This window comes from Electrona antarctica (genome assembly GCF_951216825.1).
Source record: "Electrona antarctica genome assembly, chromosome: 11".
NCBI classification, from domain to species: domain Eukaryota; kingdom Metazoa; phylum Chordata; class Actinopteri; order Myctophiformes; family Myctophidae; genus Electrona; species Electrona antarctica.
In genome coordinates, this window is record NC_136792.1 from 18,238,509 (window position 1) to 18,259,586 (window position 21,078).

The 21,078-nt window shown below is 42.4% G+C and overlaps 1 protein-coding gene across 1 annotated transcript in view; it reads right to left on the reverse strand.

Moving 5' to 3' along the window:
- Positions 1–1,095: 1,095 nt before the first annotated feature.
- The window catches only part of traf4a (tnf receptor-associated factor 4a), a 33,974-nt gene continuing 13,991 nt past the window's right edge, over positions 1,096–21,078 (reverse strand). The window contains exons 2-7 of the mRNA XM_079514762.1: positions 13,964–14,015; positions 10,204–10,308; positions 8,376–8,537; positions 6,892–7,053; positions 5,721–5,876; positions 1,096–4,177 (exon numbers count right to left, since the gene is read on the reverse strand). Of these exons, the coding sequence (XP_079370888.1) occupies positions 3,545–4,177; positions 5,721–5,876; positions 6,892–7,053; positions 8,376–8,537; positions 10,204–10,308; positions 13,964–14,015 (1,270 nt within the window). The 3' untranslated portion in view covers positions 1,096–3,544. The remainder of the gene's footprint in view (positions 4,178–5,720; positions 5,877–6,891; positions 7,054–8,375; positions 8,538–10,203; positions 10,309–13,963; positions 14,016–21,078) is intronic.

A 21,078-nucleotide genomic window follows, 5' to 3' on the forward strand; every position in this document is an offset into this window, starting at 1 on the left:
GTTTGAACTCTCAGTGCCAGGAAACTCTGAGACTGTGACTTTTGGCTCTATGCTTCAACTTTAACCCTCTCTATGGAAAACCATTAGACGAGCCTTCTTGATGTCAGCAAACATACTGTATTTTCTCACAAATGCATATAATTGTTATTCTCCTACTTTTCAATCTCCTCCCACAGCTTTCACACAACACGGTCATGAAATAATCTAGTGAGTCTCATCACGAGCTTGTAGATCAGCGTTTTCTTTAAAAAACAGTATACATGCCAGGTTGAAAGTGGTTTAAAAAAGGTTGTGCTGTCCATGGTTCCTTTGTATTATTGTATATTGTTCTATTACTATTTACTTGAAAAATGTACACCTGCATTTACCATAGGAGAGTACATGTATGTAATGCTAACACTGTGACAACTAGTAAGTTACGTTGAACACAGAGGACTGTCATTCTGGGGGACCTTTCAGTGACTTTGATGTGAAAAGCTGATTTTCCTCTTCCTTAAACCCCACGTTGAACATCGTCCAAGTTACAAGCTAAAGAGAACTCCTGGCACCACATCAAAGCAGGGCAAGAGTCTGCTTCACTTCCTCTCCCCGCTGTTTTTGTCATCTCTGGACATATTAGAGCAAAGACACTACAGGTAGGACAGAGGGTCATGTTCTCAGCAGACAAATCTCAACACATTTTTTGTTGTTGAAAATGAGGTATTTTCAAAGCGTCAGAGTTTCCATTGAAATACATATTTTTGGCAAGTAATGCAGTCATACAAGTTGGATGTTGAGTTTTATGATGGAGTAACATCTGGTGAAACTCAATAGCTGTAGCAGTCATCTATTTACAGTATGTATCTATTTATCCATCTATATCTATCTATCCATCTATCTAGATACGCACATTAAAAAAACAAATTCCCATATTATACTGAATGATGTTGCCATCAAAACAATATAAACAGCAAGATTTAAATGAATGAATGGAAACAAACACAGGGAGACTCAGACTGGCAGCATGCAGGTGAGCTAGTAGAAAGCACCAGAAATGGGATAGCCTACATATATTACATAAAGTAGTTTTACAAAATATTACGACTGTCAAAGCAATTATAATAGATAGTATTTTATTTAAATTTAAGAAATTGACAAGCACTCATCAATCAACATATTAAAACATTTGTGCCATCTGTTCAATCAAGCTCACATGATGGCGCCTTAAAATAAATACTTTTAAAAAGGAAATAATACATACAGAATATATGAGATTCAAACCACACAGACAAATTAATTATCCAAATGTCCAAGAGATGAAAGGGTGTGAAAATTCCCAAAGTCAACCCTGACTCTCCAACGAGAAAAAAAAAAAGTATAAAACATTGAAGTATTTTAAAAATACAGAATCTTACAAAATGTTTAATTTTCTTACTTCTTTAAATCACTGTAAAATATCAGCTGGCATTATAATAAGAACCCAGGAATTTCCATGTATAATAAAAAGACAAGAGAATGTGCTTCTGCTTCTTTTTTTTCTTCTCCTTGTGTGTTTTTTTTACATTAGTATTCACATACATTATGAATGTACTGTATAATCAGAGACCTCCAGCTCGCTGATGGTTGTGTGATGTAGGATGAGACGGGTGTATTGCACGAGACTGCTCCCCCTCCCAACCAGTGTAGACAGCCCAATGCGTGCTGCGCTGAAAATACACCAGTGACCGGTTGACAGGTGCAGTCACTCTCTAGACACCAAAAAAAGGGAAACATCCGCGATCACAAAATATTTTTTCAGCCCTCTGGCCTTTGTCAATGTTAATTTCTTTGACTGTGGCTATGCATTACAATAAGCATTAAAGTTTTTAAACTTATTTCGCGAGTGTGGATATTCCCTTTTTTATTTGCATGTTTCACCACTTCACCGGTATTCCAAAATGTTAAATAGTACACCTACAAGCTCCCAACACGACACATTGTGAGCTTGTGGATTGACTATTTTTGAAATATCTTTTTAGATTTCGGAAAGTGTTCAGGGTGAAGGTGGTTACGAAGCTGCACACGTTATGAATCCAAGTCTTGTGAGTTGAGCGTGCCAATCCGTTGCACTACTCTCTAGACACCCCCGTATTTGCAGAATGACCACAACATTAGCCATGTTTCAATCAGTCCCTTAATAGCATCCATGCACAGGCTGATGTGAAACAATCCACTTCACAGCCAAGAGTTCCTATTAAAACCACTGGGTTTAGAGGATATATTGTCAACAATGTTCACATTTTTCTGTGTATAAAAACAACTTTGTTCCATTCAACGGTTCCTCCATTGCAAAAATGACAAAACGTCATCAAGGGGAGAGGATTTCAAGAATACAGGTTAGGTTACAGTACAAAAACGTGGTCCGAGTGGTAGCACATGAAGCATGCATGTGTTGATATAGCTCCCCAACCCTCATGGTTGATATAGCTCCCCAACCCTCATGCCAAGACATGTGTTGATATAGCTCCCCAACCCTCATGCCAAGACATGTGTTGATATAGCTCCCCAACCCTCATGCCAAGACATGTGTTGATATAGCTCCCCAACCCTCATGCCAAGACATGTAAAAAGGCCACATGGCTTTTCCTTCACTCTTAAATGCACATGACTGTCTTGGTCTGCTCTACCAACCGGTCTTTTAGGACCAACAAAGGTGCTTTTCTGTTGGTGGACTCAACAACAGATGAGAACAGAACTGGCTCAAAGGATTATAGATGTGTGTTTGGTACATCAATAAGTCCCTTTATGGTATTATCAAGTGGACCAAACTGGAATACACAGTTTGTGCCCACACATATCTCACCAGTAATCTCTTACCAAGGGCTTTATGTGTTTTTAAAGAATGACAGGGAGTATACTAGAAGTACATGTAAACAAAAGGCAGTTGGATTTGAGCTGAGTCTGCTAAGCTTCATTGTAATTAGATCAAGGTGATTCAAATGACACTTCTTTTCCAGATTCATTTTTTGTTCCATTGTAACTTGTAAGTGCAAAGGCTTTTCCAAGCCTTGTCACTCTTCTCATTCTATCTCCATCTTTCCATTGTCTTTTATAGTACTGCAGAAACCAAAAAATATATATAACTTAAGATAAACTCTCTAGGCACTGTTGATTTCCAAGGCTTTTTGTTGCAGAATGGGGTAAAAGTAAAACAAAATAAGGAAAAAAATGAATCGGAGCGTGATGGTTCTGCAGACCAAACACATATTTTCCTCCATGGTAGATCAAGGTCCTCCAGTCCAGTCAGTCAACCCTGCCACACAGACTAGTGCCAATTGTTCTACAGAGGAGAGGGCTGTAAGAAAACAAAGTTTCTTAAGGATAAGTGTGTAGATGTTTTCAAGGTTAAGTGTAAGTTCCGATCTTAAACCTCTCTTTCTCCTTCATTGTATATAAAAAGAAATCATACTTGTGTGAAGTGAGGGCACCCACTGTGGCTGCCACATGACGTCACAAGTGGAGGCCAGATGTTGGAGGGGCTCAAAAAGCAACAAAAAAAGTAACAGGGCTTGATCAGGTGCCTTCCTTAACCCATTATCTTCTGTGGTATCTCTATGGAAGCCTTCAGGAAGATGCAGTTGTCACGGATGTAGTTTCTCTTCTTGACCTCTTCGTGAGAGATGAACTTGGGGTAGCCGAAGCCCAGGGTGCTCTCGTCTAGCGAGTTGCGACTACTGCAGGGTTTCTGAAAATTCTTCCAGTTGGGGTCAGGGTTGAAGGTCTCAGTGATGTGTTGGGGCTTGGAAAGAGATGGGTCACTCTGGTCCATGATGGAGAAAGTCACCTTGTAGGAGAAGGGCCACTCCAGCAGGTTGTCATACTCTCCAGGCAGCACGCGGATGTAAATGGACAGGTGAGAGCCCTCCCCACTGCCATTACCGTTCAGAAAGGCAGACACCTGGAGCTTGTATCCGTATCGGTGGGTGTAGAAGGGCGGACTGAAGAACTCGTGGTTGTTTCGCAGCTTGGCCTCCTGCAGTTTGCGGGAGTAGTCGCTAAGCTTCCAGATGAGCACTCCGTCGTGACTGACGGACAGCTCCTCCATCTCTCTCCGCAGCTCCAAGATTTCCTGCCGCTGGCGCCCAACCAGGTTACACATCATAGTCAGGTGAGCTTTGGTGGTGTCCTCCAGGTGACGACCAACAGCCAACTTAGGGCACTGCGAGAGAGAAAGAGAGTAACGTGAATACAGTATATTAACACATTTTGGGTATTACCGCACGTGCATAGCCCAAGACGTCTGTGGACGTCAAGATATTTATTTTTTTATTTATTTTTTATTAAAAAAAAATCAAAAAACTCAAAACAATGATTATTATTTTTTTAATACGTGGTGCCAAAGTTTGTGTTTTCGCCATTGAGAATGCATTTGGCGTTTAAATTAAATAACTCAGAAACTATAAAACATTTCAAAGTAAAAAGTTCCAGCATGTGTCTCCACAGCTGAATTATAAAAAATGTGAATGGATTTTCTAAGTGAAAGTGATTTTTGGCAGTTTTGCGTGGGCTCTCAATGTGTTAAATGAGTGGGGGAAGCTATAGCACTGAATGTGCCACGCTTTACAGGTACACTGGTACACTACCACACATATTACACTCTATTACTTGTTAGCATGTGCAAACAAATGTATATTGTATGTGGAGATCATCTACCCTTTCCCATGTTTTTTCCCCTTTTCCTTTTTTTGAGGGGCGCCAGCCCCTCCTATGTCCAGCTTTTAGTGTGTGTGCACAAACTTTGTCCTACACAAACATTACATTTCCATTGACAATGAATGGACAATTTTACGTCATATAAACACAAACATTGCGTAACACAAACATTGATGACGAAGGTGAGGACGCAAATTGTGATTGGCCGGAATGAGATGATGTATGATGATAAGAGCGCTCCTCACTTTACTTTTTTTCACCTGGTGCCAATTACCTAAACTGTAATCCTGGGCTCTACTCTCCCTCTGCCAAACTAGGAAGAGGCCCGAACTGAGCTCATGCTTCCTCCAATGCATGAGGAGTGAGCAGGCCACCTCTTATCACCTGACGCACTAAGTCCCCGGTGGTAGCGTGTGGAAGGAACACGTTATTCCAAACAGTTCCTTTCACCTCCATCAGACCAGGCTGACCAAGGGGAGGCAGTACAGAGTGTTTTTTGTGAGGGTACCTAACCTAGGGGCCACGGGGAGAACATGCAAACTACACACAGAAAGGCCTTTTTGCGAACCCCACCTAGGGTATGAGCACTGATGACGCGGAGTAGAGAACACGCCCCCAGCTCCCACATTGGGAATCAAACCCGGGACCTTCTAGCTGTGAGCCGACAGTGCTACCGCCACCGTAATTATGAACACAGAAGTGAGGACACAAAATGTCATGCTCATCTGCCTTTCCCCGCCAAGTGGTGGGCTACATTCTACATTCTAACTCCAGTGTCAAAAAACTCTGAAGTATCACTCATTAAAGCACACCCTACAGGCACAACACTATTTTTGAGAAGTTTCTTTTTGAGAAGAAACAGTTTTTTCTTGCCGAGCAGAGATACAAATGAGATCATTTTAAAGAAGACAATTCATCCAACAGCACACAAATACAACCAACAGAGATACACAGAAACAAGATAATTACATCAGCAAGAAAACTACTGTGGGCAAAAACAAATAAATAAAGGAATAGACATCACAGTATATTGAATGTAAAACGCTTACTCTGTGTTTGCACCCGGCATCTTTGAAGGGGCACAGAACAAGAGCACTACCACAGTTATCCTTCACATGGTTAGCCAGATCCTCTCTGGCAATGTTGGGTGTGCCACACTGGTTTGGACACTGGACAGGAAACCGAGGGCAGTGGTACTGATGGTTCTGTAGGGAGACAGACAGACGGATTTTTTTGTATTAATTGATTGAATACTTGATTGAATACTTTATTTATTAACAGTTTGCCAAACAAAAAAGCACAGAGAGTACAGTTCTATGCAAAAGTATGCTAAAAAAGAAGCTTGTTTCTATTGGGGTCCTGACTCCTGTGTAAAACAGTGTCCATACTGTATGTGCAATAATGAGTTAATGCATGGGCGATTTAATTACCAATCAGTTCATTAACAAATGTAATGTAATGATTGGAACATATAAGTGTGCGTTAACCCTTTAGTCGCATAAAAACAAGCCATATGAGACTGAAATATAATCTCTGGCCCATGAATAACTGTTCTGCCAATGGACAGGTTGTGTAAAGTTATTCTCCCAGGGGAGAACCTTGCCAGCAAAGTTACACAGCAGCATACACATATAGGGTATCTAGCACTTTCAATATCAAATGACTGTTGACAAGTTGACAAGTTGCAATGCGGTGCCTCACCGTTTCGCTAATATATATAACTCTATGGTTAGCTTGAAGGTCTGTCTGAAGTCAGTTGACATTGCGAGAGACTCGCCTGTCAAAATCAGCTGATCAACAATATTACGTTCATGCGGTGCGATGCATCGCAGAGCACCACGTTCACCATTGTAACTTGTAAGCTAGGAGATCTGTGCATTTTGCAGTCTGTGATATGATGTTTTTCACACTAGGTAAGAGATTTCCTGTTGCCTTATATGACGTGAAATGTGAGTGGATGTTCTACTACACCAGGCGACACCAAGCAAATTGCTTGGGAAAGAGGCTAAATGAGATACACCTGCGATACGCACAAATTAGGCCATTGCACAACCTTTGGTGAATGACACGTGAGATTGATCGTATGGATTATACACCCTCCTTTACGCACTTCATTTACACCTGGTCGTAAATCTCCTTCCTGAATCTGGCCCATTGTATGCATGCATATTTAACATTTGGCAGTGTCGGCTAAAAAGTGTCAACTACTGTATAACTGACCTGGATTGTGTCAAAAACAAACTCCTTGCCGCAGTACTTGCAGGGCTGTGTGCGTTTAGGACACTCGGCCAAGCTGTGTTGCGACAGGAGTCGCCGCATCATCCTCGCCCCACATTTATTCTCACAGTACACACTCTCCTGAGGACAGATGCCCTGATGGTTCTGAGAGAGAGGGAAAGGAAAGGGTCAAACAATCCATTTGTCACACCATGAAATCACTGACTGCTGTTGTGAGATATCCCTCCAAAATCAAGTAAACATTCATGATTTCTTTCTTTCTTTCCTTTTTTTTTTTTTTTTAAAGATTTGTTATTGACAATGCTCACATCATCATCAGATCTCTTTACAGAATCACTTTTCTTTTAAAAAAAGACAAACTGAAAAACAACAACAATCAGCAACAGGAAACCCCAGCATTCCCCAGCATTCTTTCCTTTTTTGAATATTCAATATTATAATCTTTCTTGAAATTATGGGTGCGTGACTGCGTGTGCATTAATAAATGGCTATATGCGATGAATACTGCTGCTCCACTAAAGAAATGTCTGAATGTGAAATAATTCCTTATCATTAAACGAAATAACAGTAAGATACCTGTGGCTTTATAATTATGTGTATATAACAATTAAATCTAAAACTGAGAAAGTATTGAAAATGTCCACATACAAGCTGGAGGCTTAAACCCTGTACTTAGTTGATAGGGTTCCCAAGTTTTTGCTCTACATTAAACATCTTCGAAAATACAAGCTCATAGTTTAGATGGATTACTCATGTTTCTACCATAAGACCTGATTTTGTATAACTTCAGTTAAACCTGTTTAACCTGTATATGCACCTGTTTGAGGTACTTATGTATTATGATCATCAATAGAGAAGAGAGGCAGATATCTCCCCTTGTGTGTATTGTATTGTACGTATATTGTCTTGTCTTGTTTTGTTTTCGGTTGTATGTATTGTCAATTGTCAGTCGTTTCGTTTACATGTATGTTTGATTAAAATTCAATAAAACGTAAATTGAAGAAAAAGAAAATACAAGCTCACAATGCATTGCGTTGTGAGCTTGTAGATTCACTATTTTCGCTGGATGTTAGCACCAAAATAGAGATGCTAGGGTTCAAGTGGTTGATGAGCAGAAGACTGGATACAGAAGACAGGCCACGTAGGCCAGTGAGCATAGGGTCAAGCTGGGACAAATTAAGGTTTTAGTGATTTATATATATATTTATAGTATCCCCACGAGAAAACCCCACACAGTATGAAAGGACAAGTAAAATCTCCTTTCCTTATGCCAACACACATGATGTTAGTGACACACTGTAGTGGGAGTGACATAACTGGAATGGGTTTCTGAATGCAGTTCACAAAGGAAGTCTTTCATACAGGCGCAGGTATGAAAATAATGTGGCCGTGGACAAGTTGTTTACTTCAAAACCCTCCCTAGGTTCCAACAGAGAAAGGAAAAAAATGTGGTATTTGGTATTTACCTCATAGGCCTCGCCGGTGAACTCACTGCCACAGAACTCGCACTTGACCTTTCGCTTGGGGCAGTCATGCTGCAGGTGGTCGGGTAGGTCACGGCGTGTCAGCTTTATGGAGCAGCGATTGGGGCAGGGGATCACATTGAAGGCGCAGGTGGTAAAGTGACCCTGATAGAGAGAGAGAGAGATAGAAATGTGTCATTTGCCAGTTAAAACAACTTTTAGGCCATAAGATGCCACACAACATCTACACTCTACAGCCAAGGTGAAGTCCCCGGTTTGATTCCCAGTCAGCCGGACCATTTACTGCCACTCACCTACTCTCTCCATTATACTATCTATCAAATAAAGCAGTGGTTCTAAACCAGTGGTCCGGGGATCACCAGTGGTCCTGGAGGGGGTTCAGGTGGTCCCCAGCTATAAATGATGGAGAGTTGGTAACCAAATGGACCCCTATAGATCTTTAACTCTTGAGAGCAGCGGCGTCAACTTTGGGAGTGCCTGAGGGCTTGGGCGCCCACTGAAAAAATAATAAGCCAAATAGCACCCACTGAGATTAAGGCTGAAGATCCCCTCCCCCTGGTCATTTTGTCACGTAGGCACACACCTTTACGGTGTTCACAGAACAGGTATTCAAATGCTAATACGGTGGCTTTGTTCCAGTGACCGCACGGTTCATTCACACTCCGTCTCCTGCAGCAACACAACACTAACACAGAGGCTGCTGTCTGTGTACCGTCGGCCCGTCTGTAAAGAGCCATGACTTGAGACTTGACAAACAGAGCCATCTCAGCCAAAATATCCCAAAACAATGTCCGGGGAACAGAACTGTTCCTTTTCCTCAGACTACTTTTACTTTAATTAAAAGGTAAGATGCAGTGGCTGTAATTGGGTCAAGGATCTTGCTTTCGTGAGCAATGGTGTACGAGATTGGTAGACCATCTGGGGGAAATAAATAAATAAATCTGCGTCGTCGTCGTCCCACCTAGCTAAAGGTAAAGTCCACCCGCCGCTTATGGCTGAAACAATTTAATTATTTACTGTTGATCATGCTGAAATGTTGAAACAAGATGCTGAAACAATTTAATGTGTTCGTTAATTGTTGTGAACTGAAAGCGCGCACCACTGTATTTATTAGCAAACTGTAAATTATAAAGTACCAAAAAAATGTTTTTTCCCCCCGCTGCGGCCTGGGGGGGGGGGGGGGGCAGGGAGGCGGGGCGGGGGGCACCCACTGCCGTTATAGGAACCTGCCGCCCCTGCTTGAGAGTGTAAAATGAAACCAAATGTACCCCTGCAGGTGCAGGTCCATTTGGTTTCATTTTACACTCTCAAGAGTTACATTATTGTTAATCATCTGGATTATTTAAGTTAATTTACAAGAAGTCTACACAATTAGAGAATGTAGAAGAAGTATTATTTTGATCAACGTTGGCCTGTTATCTCTCCTATGGTAGCCTACCACATCAATACAGCATGTCATCAAATGGTGGTCTGTGGCTCAAATGCTGAATACACAAAGGTAATAGAGCATGCACATCCACTCTAGCACAGGTGCTAGACAAATGGCAGTACAAGAGAAAGAAATAGAGTCCGCAACACTGGTAAGGAATAACTCAGCTCCACTGGTTTACTAATTCAACTTTTCGATCATTCCTGCAGAAGATCCCAGTGATCGAAATGTTGAATCAATAAACCAGTGGAGTTATTCCTTACCAGTGTTGAGGACTCTATTTCTTTCTCAAATGCTGAATAAACAATGGGCTTTGATATGAAAAGGGTTGAAAACCACTGAAATAAAGGCAAAAAATGCCCTGAAAAATAACTCTGTTACCTGGAGCTGTTTCATCTGGCCAGTCCACCGGCAGCCCTCCTCACTGTGGATGCAACGGATGGGCAGTGCTAGGATCAGCTGCTCCAGCTCTGGGTCTGGGTAGATCTGGGGAATAACAGAGGGTGGGGGGGCTTGAGTCTTCCAGTGCACTGTAACACCTTTTATTTACTTACTAATAACAGAGGGTGGGGGGGCTTGAGTCTTCCAGTGCACTGCAACACCTTTTATTTACTAACTAATAACAGAGGGTGGGGGGACTTGAGTCTTCCAGTGCACTGTAACACCTTTTATTTACTTACTAATAACAGAGGGTGGGGGGGCTTGAGTCTTCCAGTGCACTGCAACACCTTTTATTTACTAACTAATAACAGAGGGTGGGGGGACTTGAGTCTTCCAGTGCACTGCAACACCTTTTATTTACTTACTAATAACAGAGGGTGGGGGGGCTTGAGTCTTCCAGTGCACTGCAACACCTTTTATTTACTAACTAATAACAGAGGGTGGGGGGGCTTGAGTCTTCCAGTGCACTGCAACACCTTTTATTTACTAACTAATAACAGAGGGTGGGGGGACTTGAGTCTTCCAGTGCACTGCAACACCTTTTATTTACTTACTAATAACAGAGGGTGGGGGGGCTTGAGTCTTCCAGTGCACTGCAACACCTTTTATTTACTAACTAATAACAGAGGGTGGGGGGACTTGAGTCTTCCAGTGCACTGCAACACCTTTTATTTACTAACTAATAACAGAGGGTGGGGGGGCTTGAGTCTTCCAGTGCACTGCAACACCTTTTATTTACTAACTAATAACAGAGGGTGGGGGGACTTGAGTCTTCCAGTGCACTGTAACACCTTTTATTTACTAACGAATAACAGAGGGTGGGGGGACTTGAGTCTTCCAGTGCACTGTAACAACTTTTATTTACTAACTAATAACAGAGGGTGGGGGGACTTGAGTCTTCCAGTGCACTGTAACAACTTTTATTTACTAACTAATAACAGAGGGTGGGGGGACTTGAGTCTTCCAGTGCACTGTAACAACTTTTATTTACTAACTAATAACAGAGGGTGGGGGGACTTGAGTCTTCCAGTGCACTGCAACACCTTTTATTTACTAATCACATGAATTTAGCATCACTATTCTGGGTAATTTGTCATAATAGGCAAACATTCAGCAAAAAATAGGAGAACATTTGGGTTGCAACGCGTGGTGAGAATGTAGGTCTGTGATTTTCACTGATAACATTTTTAACAAGATGATTTCTGTACTTTGTTAATTTCAGAGTGAAATGTAATGCACAGAGGACATTCTGGATATTTGTCATACAGTAGTTATTATGAGATTATGTTTGAAAATGAATCAGTTCAAGCATATGTGGGGATAATGCAAGTGAAGAAACAAAGAGATATGGTACTGTATATATGAGGCATGAAATTATCTCGCTACATTACACTACGCTGTTAATCTCTGCATGCATCTAGGGCTGTCATTTTACTTTTATTGTGTGATTTTTTTTATTGTGGTATTGACATTGAATATTGGAACTTTTCTGTTTGCCTTTTAGGCATTGTAAACAAATATTGCTCAGGGTAGAGAATGACAAATAATTGAAATAGCATATACAAATAAATGACTGACAATGAACTGGTACCAATAATCAAAGTCAATAATGTAAATGTATTATGGACAAAATTGTTGTGAGCTTGTAGATCTGCTCTTTCCATATTTCTTTTTAAATTATTACAATTATTATGATTATGCAAAATAATTGCAATTACCTCAAATAATTGCGATTAGGTGAAAATATGTAATAACTGTGAAAGGCCTACATGCATCTCCATCTCCCACACTGGCACAGAAGGACAAAGGACACAAAAGTCAATTCTAAAATAATCTAAAACAACCCCCTAACAAATATCAGGACATCTGTGTGCACTTCATCTGTGTGCACGACTGCACTGACATGCTTTCTACAGAGAGAGTATCTCAATATGCAGAATTCATTTGGAAGCCATTACCATCAAAGTTAATATTCAGAAAAATCTGATGCAAAGCACATCCGCCATCTCTCTACAGGGGTTCGTTAAACTCAACGGGTGGCTGTGTCAGATTGAATGCAAGCATTACGGCACCATTTTAACTGGTTAATGTTAATTATAAATCACATTCATTATGCTGTGATGGCCAGTTCTTGCAATCGTCGGCAGTAAAGCAGAGAAATGTCCTCACAGATATTTATACTAAAACAGAGATGCAGTGGCACAGGGTTGTACTTCAGCTTGCAGGCTGTGAATACTGTGCAGCAAAATACATCAAAACTGAAGCAGATAGTAGATTATGCTGCCATAATCACATGTTCTGAGCTGGAGCCAAATCCTCTAAAATAAACCTTAACAGTCTTTCATTGTTCCAGTCGCTGAATGTGCAGGGGACTACAATAACGACCTTTTAATAACTTTAGACCCAGGCGTATCAGGGGAGTAAGCCCTCCAACTTGGTTTCACTCTATTTGCTTTTGCCATCGTTGGCGGTCATCCCACCACGCCGCGTCTCTAATAACACGACAAACACATTCCTGCTGAAATGCCAGTATCGCTCTCAGCAAGGCCACGCTCGTGCTGGGAGTGGGAGTGCATTATCTGAGCGAGTTCTTTGCGCGGGAAGTGCATTATCTGAGCAAGTTCATTGACGGGATGCTAAGGACAGAGTGTAATGAGCGTTACTACAACCCAGAGACAAGACCACCGGAATGGGGTAATTTACAGGCGGCTGGGAGCCTGTAAAGGCCTTGGTAAATAACAATGTCTGACAGGTGTGCGCTGAGCTCAGCCACCCTGTGGAGAGTCCTGTTCTTCCAGTGCCATTCACTGCTCCCAGCCCAGTGCAGCACAGCACAGCACATCACCACAGAGAGCGTTAGCCAGCACTGCTGACCGGGCATGCTGCTGCCTGGGGTTCAAAAATCTATACCGTTACAAATCTATACTTTATTAACACAGTTTTCATAGAGAGCAGAATTTCATACAGTACAGATTGGGAATAGTTTCAAAATCAGTCAGTGCCCAAGCATTGCAGCAACAGAGATGATAATTTTCTGTCCATTGCGTCTTTGACTGCTTTCACTGAACTCAAGACAATCTCATACAAAGTGCAGAATGAATCCTTTATCCGCATTGCACATTCTTCAGTGAGGAAACCGTGTTAGAAAGTGAAATTCTTTGACTCGCTTATATAGATGGTTTGTTACACCCCCTCCCCCTCTGTATCAAAGCAATTTCTACAAATGATATTCTCAATCTCTACACTGACATCCAGAAATAGTAAAAAAATCACACCTGTGTGAACTGAGTGGTGCAACTCCCCTCTCCCCCAACCCCCCCCCCCCTCTCTCATTAGCAGGCAACAGTGCAGCACTATATCTCTCTCTCTGTTTCTGGCACAACAGCGCCACTTTTGCCCCTACTGCTACTCATAGTCACATAGTCACATAGGTTAACACATAGGTTAACACAGACATTGCTGTTCTCAAAAAAAAAGAAAAAAAAACAGCTTGTGAGCATGTAGATCAGCAATTTTCCATTTTCAAAGAATTATAAAAGAAAGAAAAAAAAAAGCTACATTTTCTTACATGTCCTTGGACAATTAATTAACATTATTGTCACCTGCTGTATATTACAGTAAGTGGGTTAATGTTTGTATAAATGCAAATGCTAATCATTTTCCACACTATAGTTCAGCTGACAGTGAGTAGCAACTGTACCTTGGCATAGTCCAGAGGCAGCTGGTCTTCTGGACACTTGAAGACACCCTCACTGTAACAAAAGAAAAGAGGAAAGCATTAGTTAGCACCAGGACTGCTGCCACTGCCAGCACGAGCTGTTAAACCGCCCTACATTTTTAAATAGGCGCAAGATGCATTTATTTAGAATTCATTCTGATGACATCTGTGTTAATGGGAATCTTTGCCTGTAATGCCTGTAATGAACAGGCTCACATTGCTATTGGTTCTTCTGTTGTCAACAGTGACGTGCACAGACATTTAGAGGGTGCTCAAGTGAAAAAACACCTTGTGCAGCGCGGACGGTTGCCTTAATAGTGTGAGATTTATAGATTTTGGGGCATAAATAATATATTAGAAGCTTTTTATCAAGAATTGATCGATGTCACCATGGTCCACATACTGTACAAAAAAAAAGTTTTGTTTTTTTCAAAAGGGCACATTGCTGTCCAGAGGGCAAAGGGCAGGTGCTCTAGCACCACCTAATGTATATCTGTGCATGCCACTGGTTGTCAAACGCTCTCTAAATCAGAGCTCTATGACTCATCTTGTACTGTATGGTGTACAGACATGCAAGCAGAAACATGCGCACGCACACGCAGACACACGCGCACACACACACACACACACACACACACACACACACACACGCACGCACGCACGCACGCACGCACGCACGCACGCACGCACGCACGCACGCACGCACGCACGCACGCACGCACGCACGCACGCACGCACGCACGCACGCACGCACGCACGCACGCACGCACGCACACCACAATAAAGCCAGATTACTTTCTCTGAGCCATTGGCGTTTATGTCATTGCACTTTCATCTTCCCTGAGTTCCCTCTCTTTGAGGATCTATTTCCACACATTCAGTTTTATTACCTGGGTGCAAAAGATCAGATCTGTCTAGTTATAATACATTAAAGGGTACTGTGTGCGTTTTCCTGCTTTTTTTCCCTCCTCCACAACTTCCAATGGGGGTTTAATTTTTGCCCTTTGTGATGGTAGGGTGACAGAAGCTGCCAGTCAAACTACTGCTTCCTGCTTCTCTTTTGGATAATTAAGCAGGAAACACTTCATTGTATGCAGTCAGTGCTCTCCAGGAAATACAGATGTCTGATTGACTAGCGTGATGAGTGAGACTGTTGGTGCCTGAGAATGAAACCTGGCTTCACATCATGCAAACAACCATTTCTACTACAGCATCTCAGAAGGACAGTCACTCACTGGCCTGATTTAGGGTCGTTTAAGAAAAGGACCAGACGAGACAGTAAACCATTAGGGAAGCCCTCTGGGTAATACAGTGTGTCCCCAGCCCGATGACATCATGAAATATTCACAGATGATGGTAAAAAACAATTGAGGTGAAGCTGGAGTTAATGGGTGGAGCCCCGCCATGCTATGACATCACCACCTTGCCAGACAAAGACACATGGAAGGAAAAAAAGGGCCATATTGGTGGCTGGCTATTGGCTAATCCACTGAGATGCCTTAACGAGTCGTTATCAGTGTTGTGATGGCCTGCTGTGTCAGATGAATGAGTAGCAAAAGCTTAAACAGCTGAAGAGATACTGTACTGTGTTTTTCAAGATAGTGCTACAAAGTCACAGGTTATTGCGCTTGAACGAAACTATTGTGCAAAAGAGATAAATAGATTAACTTTAACGAGGAGATGTCAGGACCCCTGGCCATTCCCCCAATTACATTTAAACCAATTAATGGATAACAACCAGTGCCTGGGATAAAGCAGCAGTCTCCCTATACTGGACAAATTTGGTTGGCTGCAGGCATTGTCTTCTGACCGACAACCCCATGTGACAGGACACATGAGCATGCGTGTGCACTTTGGCCTGACACTGCTGCTTTGAAATCAGTGGGGGGATGGGGAGAAGGTTTGTGAGGAGAAGGAGGTTGATGGGGGGGAGTAGGCATTAGGCAGTGCTGCAAGGGAGGTTAATGCACGACGAGACAGCAGTAATTCTTGTCCATTAGGGTCACTGTGTCAGCATGGAGCTGGAGACCAATTAACAAGCCATGCTGGACTATAAAATAGGGTCAATCGATTAGGAACTAGGAGGGCCCTGCCAGCAAAGCATCTTCTACTACTGTATGTAGTGTGAAATTTACTAAGCCATCATTATGGACTCATCTGTTCGATCATGGTAATATAAGTCAGGAATGGTTTCACAGCTGTGGCCTGTGTGTCGGTGCAGAGACCATGGCTTGTCCCACAAGCACCCTGAAATGAAATGGGAAGTGACAGTCTCTCATTTCTAGACCGGGGGGAGATGTAAACAGTGGATGTGTACAGCAGCCCCATGCAGTCCGCGAGTGACGAATTCCCGTGCCAGGCCCGCCCCTCCGCTCCTCTGGCCGCGATACAGACTGTATCAAATATGACTGACTGACTATCGTAAACGATACAGAAACACCTCCGCAACGATATCGCCGAGACGGTTTGTTTATTTTTGGACCACAATTCTTATATTAGACTATTTAAGATGACCCCATCCCCATGTTCTCCATAGAGTCTAGAGAAAAACTTCCGCGAAACAGGGGATGAGCGAGTACTGTACTATGGTAAATGGTGCATTAATATAGCGCCTTTTATCCAAGGCGCTTTATGTGCATTACATTCACCCATTCACACACACATTCATACACCGATTGCAGCGGAAGCCATGCAAGGTAACAACCATCACATCGGGAGCAATTTGGGGTTCAGTGTCTTGCCCAAGGACACTTCGACATGTAGACAGGAGGAGCCGGGATTCGAACCGCCGACCCATGGGTCATTGGACGACCTGCTCTACCTCTTGAGCCACAGTTGCCCCTAGTAATAGTAGCTTTACAACACATCAACCAGCACTGGACCTATATCTATATTATTATTATTATCATCATCTATATTATTTAGTGCTTGTTGTGCCGCTTCAGCGTTGCCTGTCATGCTGTGGGTTCATTTTCTCGCAGCCCGCGCTGTCATCCTGTCGAGAACGAGGAGGCGGGTGGGCGTGGGGGAGGGGCGTGGGGGATTGCACGGCAACTGGTACGAGAATTAGTCACTCGCATCCAGTCCTGGCCGCTTATCTGATGCACAGAGAGGCAGACAAGCGAAAAGAGCCTAGTCACAGTGTCAGGATAATTCCCTCCCTGGTCACAGAAAAAGTCCTACACCAACACATTCATGTTTGACTCAGTGATTAATACAACTTGACTCTCCAGGGCCACTTAGTTTCTAGCAGAGCTTATTTCCTCTTTATGAAAGTGAATTAAGTACAATGTGGAGACAATGCCATAACAATATCTTCTATTCGATTTAATCCATCTTCCCGCCCTCCGATTGATCAGAGTATCTGAGGGTTTTAAAATGAATACAAAATGATTACATTTTAACTCGAGGCCCACCACACTAGAATATTATATTCAGACATTACTATCACATTGTGGAAGCTTACAGTAGGGACACTAGCAGCCTCACAAATAGCCTCATCAACAACAACACAACATTTCTTTTATGATCTTGTCCAGTATGTTCGGGCCGGTTTCTCAGTGACGTTCCAGGGTTAGAAACCGATAAATGTGTATTCTAATTTCTAATCACATGTATGTTGACATAACAATAGAACAGCTAAGTGCTATATAAGTGCATGATAACATACTTAATATAATCACCACATTAAAATTTCATTGCCAGTGCCTTCCCCCATACTGTGAGAACAGAGCAGCCTGCTCTACAGCTGTCCTAGTGTATTGCTGATCAGCAAGAGATCCTGGTCTGAGGAGGCCCCAAACCTTGGCTAATTATCCAAAATCATCTGACATTCACACATTCAGACACGGGTTACGATCAGACTGTCTAAATTGTAACACAACAAAAGCTGTCGCCTGCAATTTCCTGCAATACACATCCAAGTGCATTTGGTACAGTAGTGAGGGAATACTTCATTGTTCTCTTAAACCCTCTAGATTAGAGCCCCTCTCTGCCTATCCTTTAATTGCCCCCCCTCCCCTCTCTTCTCCCACAAATCTTCATTCAAGCCCTGGGCACAGATTAAACAGACATCCATTCACCCTGTGATAGTGACGAGAACAGCCGCCACAACACGCTCTGTCACCTCGCATACGACTCCTGACAGGAAGACTGCGAGAGAGGGACAAATCAAATCTCCCAGGTTTAATCTTGTGGGTGTAACGTGAAACGGAGTACAGCCGAACAGCCTTTCTAGCTACAACAAGGCCTTTTCAGAGACCTCACTATAATTCATAGTATGCCGGTGTTTGCCACAAAAACTAATTTTCAACTACAAATTGTGATGAAACAGCGAGCAACACTTGTATGACTAAGTATAAATTAGGTTAAGGCCGGAGGGTAACCTTGAAACCTGCTCCATGCTAAGCGGCGCAGAGAGAGAGAGAGAGAGACTCACAAACAAACCCTGTGTTTACAATTGTAGCGGGCAGGGTTGTGGAGGCACACTAAACAAACAAAAATCAAAAGCACGAAGGCTTTTGGCGCACAGAAAGTCTGTGACACATTAACTCTGTAAACAGACCTCTGCGATCGCAGCCAGAGGAAGGACTTTCTCATGGAGTGAGATGGTATCGGCAGCCTTGCCTTGGTCGCCTGCTACGTTTTTGCTTATCTGCTCCTAGAGCTTACCATGAGGTTTATGTTGGTCTTCATGCAAACCCCCTTTTCTTTTCAAGCAAAAGAGCTGGATTACCTCTTAAACACAAGCACAACCTTGAATGTCACAGTATAGGCTTCCATGGCCTCCTGTCGCCTAACTGATCTCAAGTATCTGTTTCTACTTCCAGGAAGTTGGGAGGGAGCAGGAATTTTGTTTAATCTTAGCTGTAGTTAACGCCCCCCCCATATCCAGGTGAGACTGTGTGCAGTCATTCATTTTTTACTCCAAGGCCAACACTTAGTACTGTAATGAAGGAGTAGTGACACATTATTGTGTATAGCACATGACCTCTACAATAACTAACAATTCATGTCTATGATGGCATGTACTGTTGTGTGCAGTTAACAGTGCATGTGGTCGGTGATGATGAAAATAGCAGGTAATCCCAAGCACATTGCAGTTACCACAAAAGTGCCTGTTATTGGATTAAGACAAGTGGACTGCCTGCAACTATATTTCACACGGTTAGAAACAGGACAGGTTCTTCAACACATGCTGTAGATGTTCTTTATGACGAGACCTCCCAGGCAATCTAGTCTATGATGATTTACTGTGAGCTGCATATAGAGCGAGCTATCCATCACATGCAAACAAAAGCAAATGGCTTGGCTTGTCTTTTTTGAGGGGCGCTAGCCCCTCCTATATAGGCTACAGGTTTAATGTTTGTTTTAGTTCAATGTTGGTTTTAAAAATGCCATTTGCAATGAAGGGAAATTTTACGTCATCTTGTCCTTAACACAAACATAAAATGCCATTAACAATAAAGAGAATTTAATGTTTGTTTTGTCACCGTTTGTTTTACATTACCATTACATCACCTAATCATAGCAACATGAGTTAGCCTTTAATATATTAGCGCCCCTCACTTCACACAGGTGTGATTTTTTTGACTAAATACGCTAAGAATATCAGCCAACGACGAGCAAACTGCCATTTATTTAAGACGTTCGACTGACTCAATGGAGGTTTATTCCCATCAGTTCCTATTAAATCAACGTGGACACAGCTTTCAGAGTGTGTGAATAGAATCTCTGATGGAAAATCTGTTGAGAGGGGTGGTGGGTAGTGAACAGAGCAGTCAGTCCTTCTCGTGAATAGCAGAGAAATACCCTAATGTAAGTATCCTGTGCTGACTGAGGCATCCTCTCTACTCTAAATGAGGTCAGAGTGAAGTGGCAGACAGACAGTGTGGGTGGTGTTTCTACCTGTGTAAGCCGATACACCACAGGGACAGAGCTCCTTTCCCCCTCCATCGACTTGGCTTTAAGCCGGCATGTAGCCCTGCCCTCTCTCGGTTGTCCCAAAAGGGAGGAGCAACTTCTACTTTTGCTGTGTTTGATGTCATACTGGTGGATCAACTTCTCTCTAACCACAGGAACCCTAGTCTCCCTGTTCTGGCAAGGCATGTCATAATAGTATACGCAAAAATAGCAGACTGGGTATTTTCGATCAAAGACATTTGGTGTAGAGGAAAAAAAGAGATGGACCAATACAGACCTTGGGGATGGAATTGAATACTTTATTAGTATTCTTGTGTGAGATTTAATTCCAATGAGATTAGGATTTTACTGTGCATGTTATGCTTTGCCAAGGATTATGCCGTGAATAAGTCTTCTGACCTTTGTGATGACATTCTCTTTGACCACTTTGACCAGTAGAACTATTATACCAGACTAGGAGTTTAACCACACGAACCTTCTCAGAGCTCATAGATTGACTATTTTCAGCTAATAGATTTGTTGTAGAGGGGAACAAAGGAGAGGGGGAAGTAAGGACTCAAGTCAACAAAATATATAGGGTAAAGTGGTAAATGCATTTACACAGCTGATGAAACCCAGTAACTGAGCAACTGAGCTTGATAAATCAGACCCGATGTGCATGCTTGTCCAGAATATGCCACCTGTAAAATCCAATTTGACTTCCTCTGCTTACATCGTTGGTGACAAAGGACCAGTGGCAGCCACTTAATGTGATGTGACAACATCTGACAGGCAATGTCATTAAGAGAAAGAAACAAGCTACAACTGACTAAATGCCACACAAACACTAAATGAAATAATTCTGAAATGGATTTTATAGTACATACTATAGCAGGTAGAGGTACTACTATATAAACCGAGGTATTGTTCCTGTGGTACTCAGGTACAAAACAGGAGAAAATGATGCAAGTGTAGGAAAGAGACCGATACAAAGGACTGTTTGCACTGTGTGGGTAGATGTCTGGCACCATTTCCCTGGCTTCTTCTCTTGCTCTCCATGTCACAAATGCACTGAGGGAGCTGATGACCATGATACTAAAATAGGGAACATTTTTAATGAAAAAATAGCACATTAGAAGCAGAGCTATAGCCTATCAGCCATGTCCAACAAACAAACAAGCCAGGTGGCTGGTCTG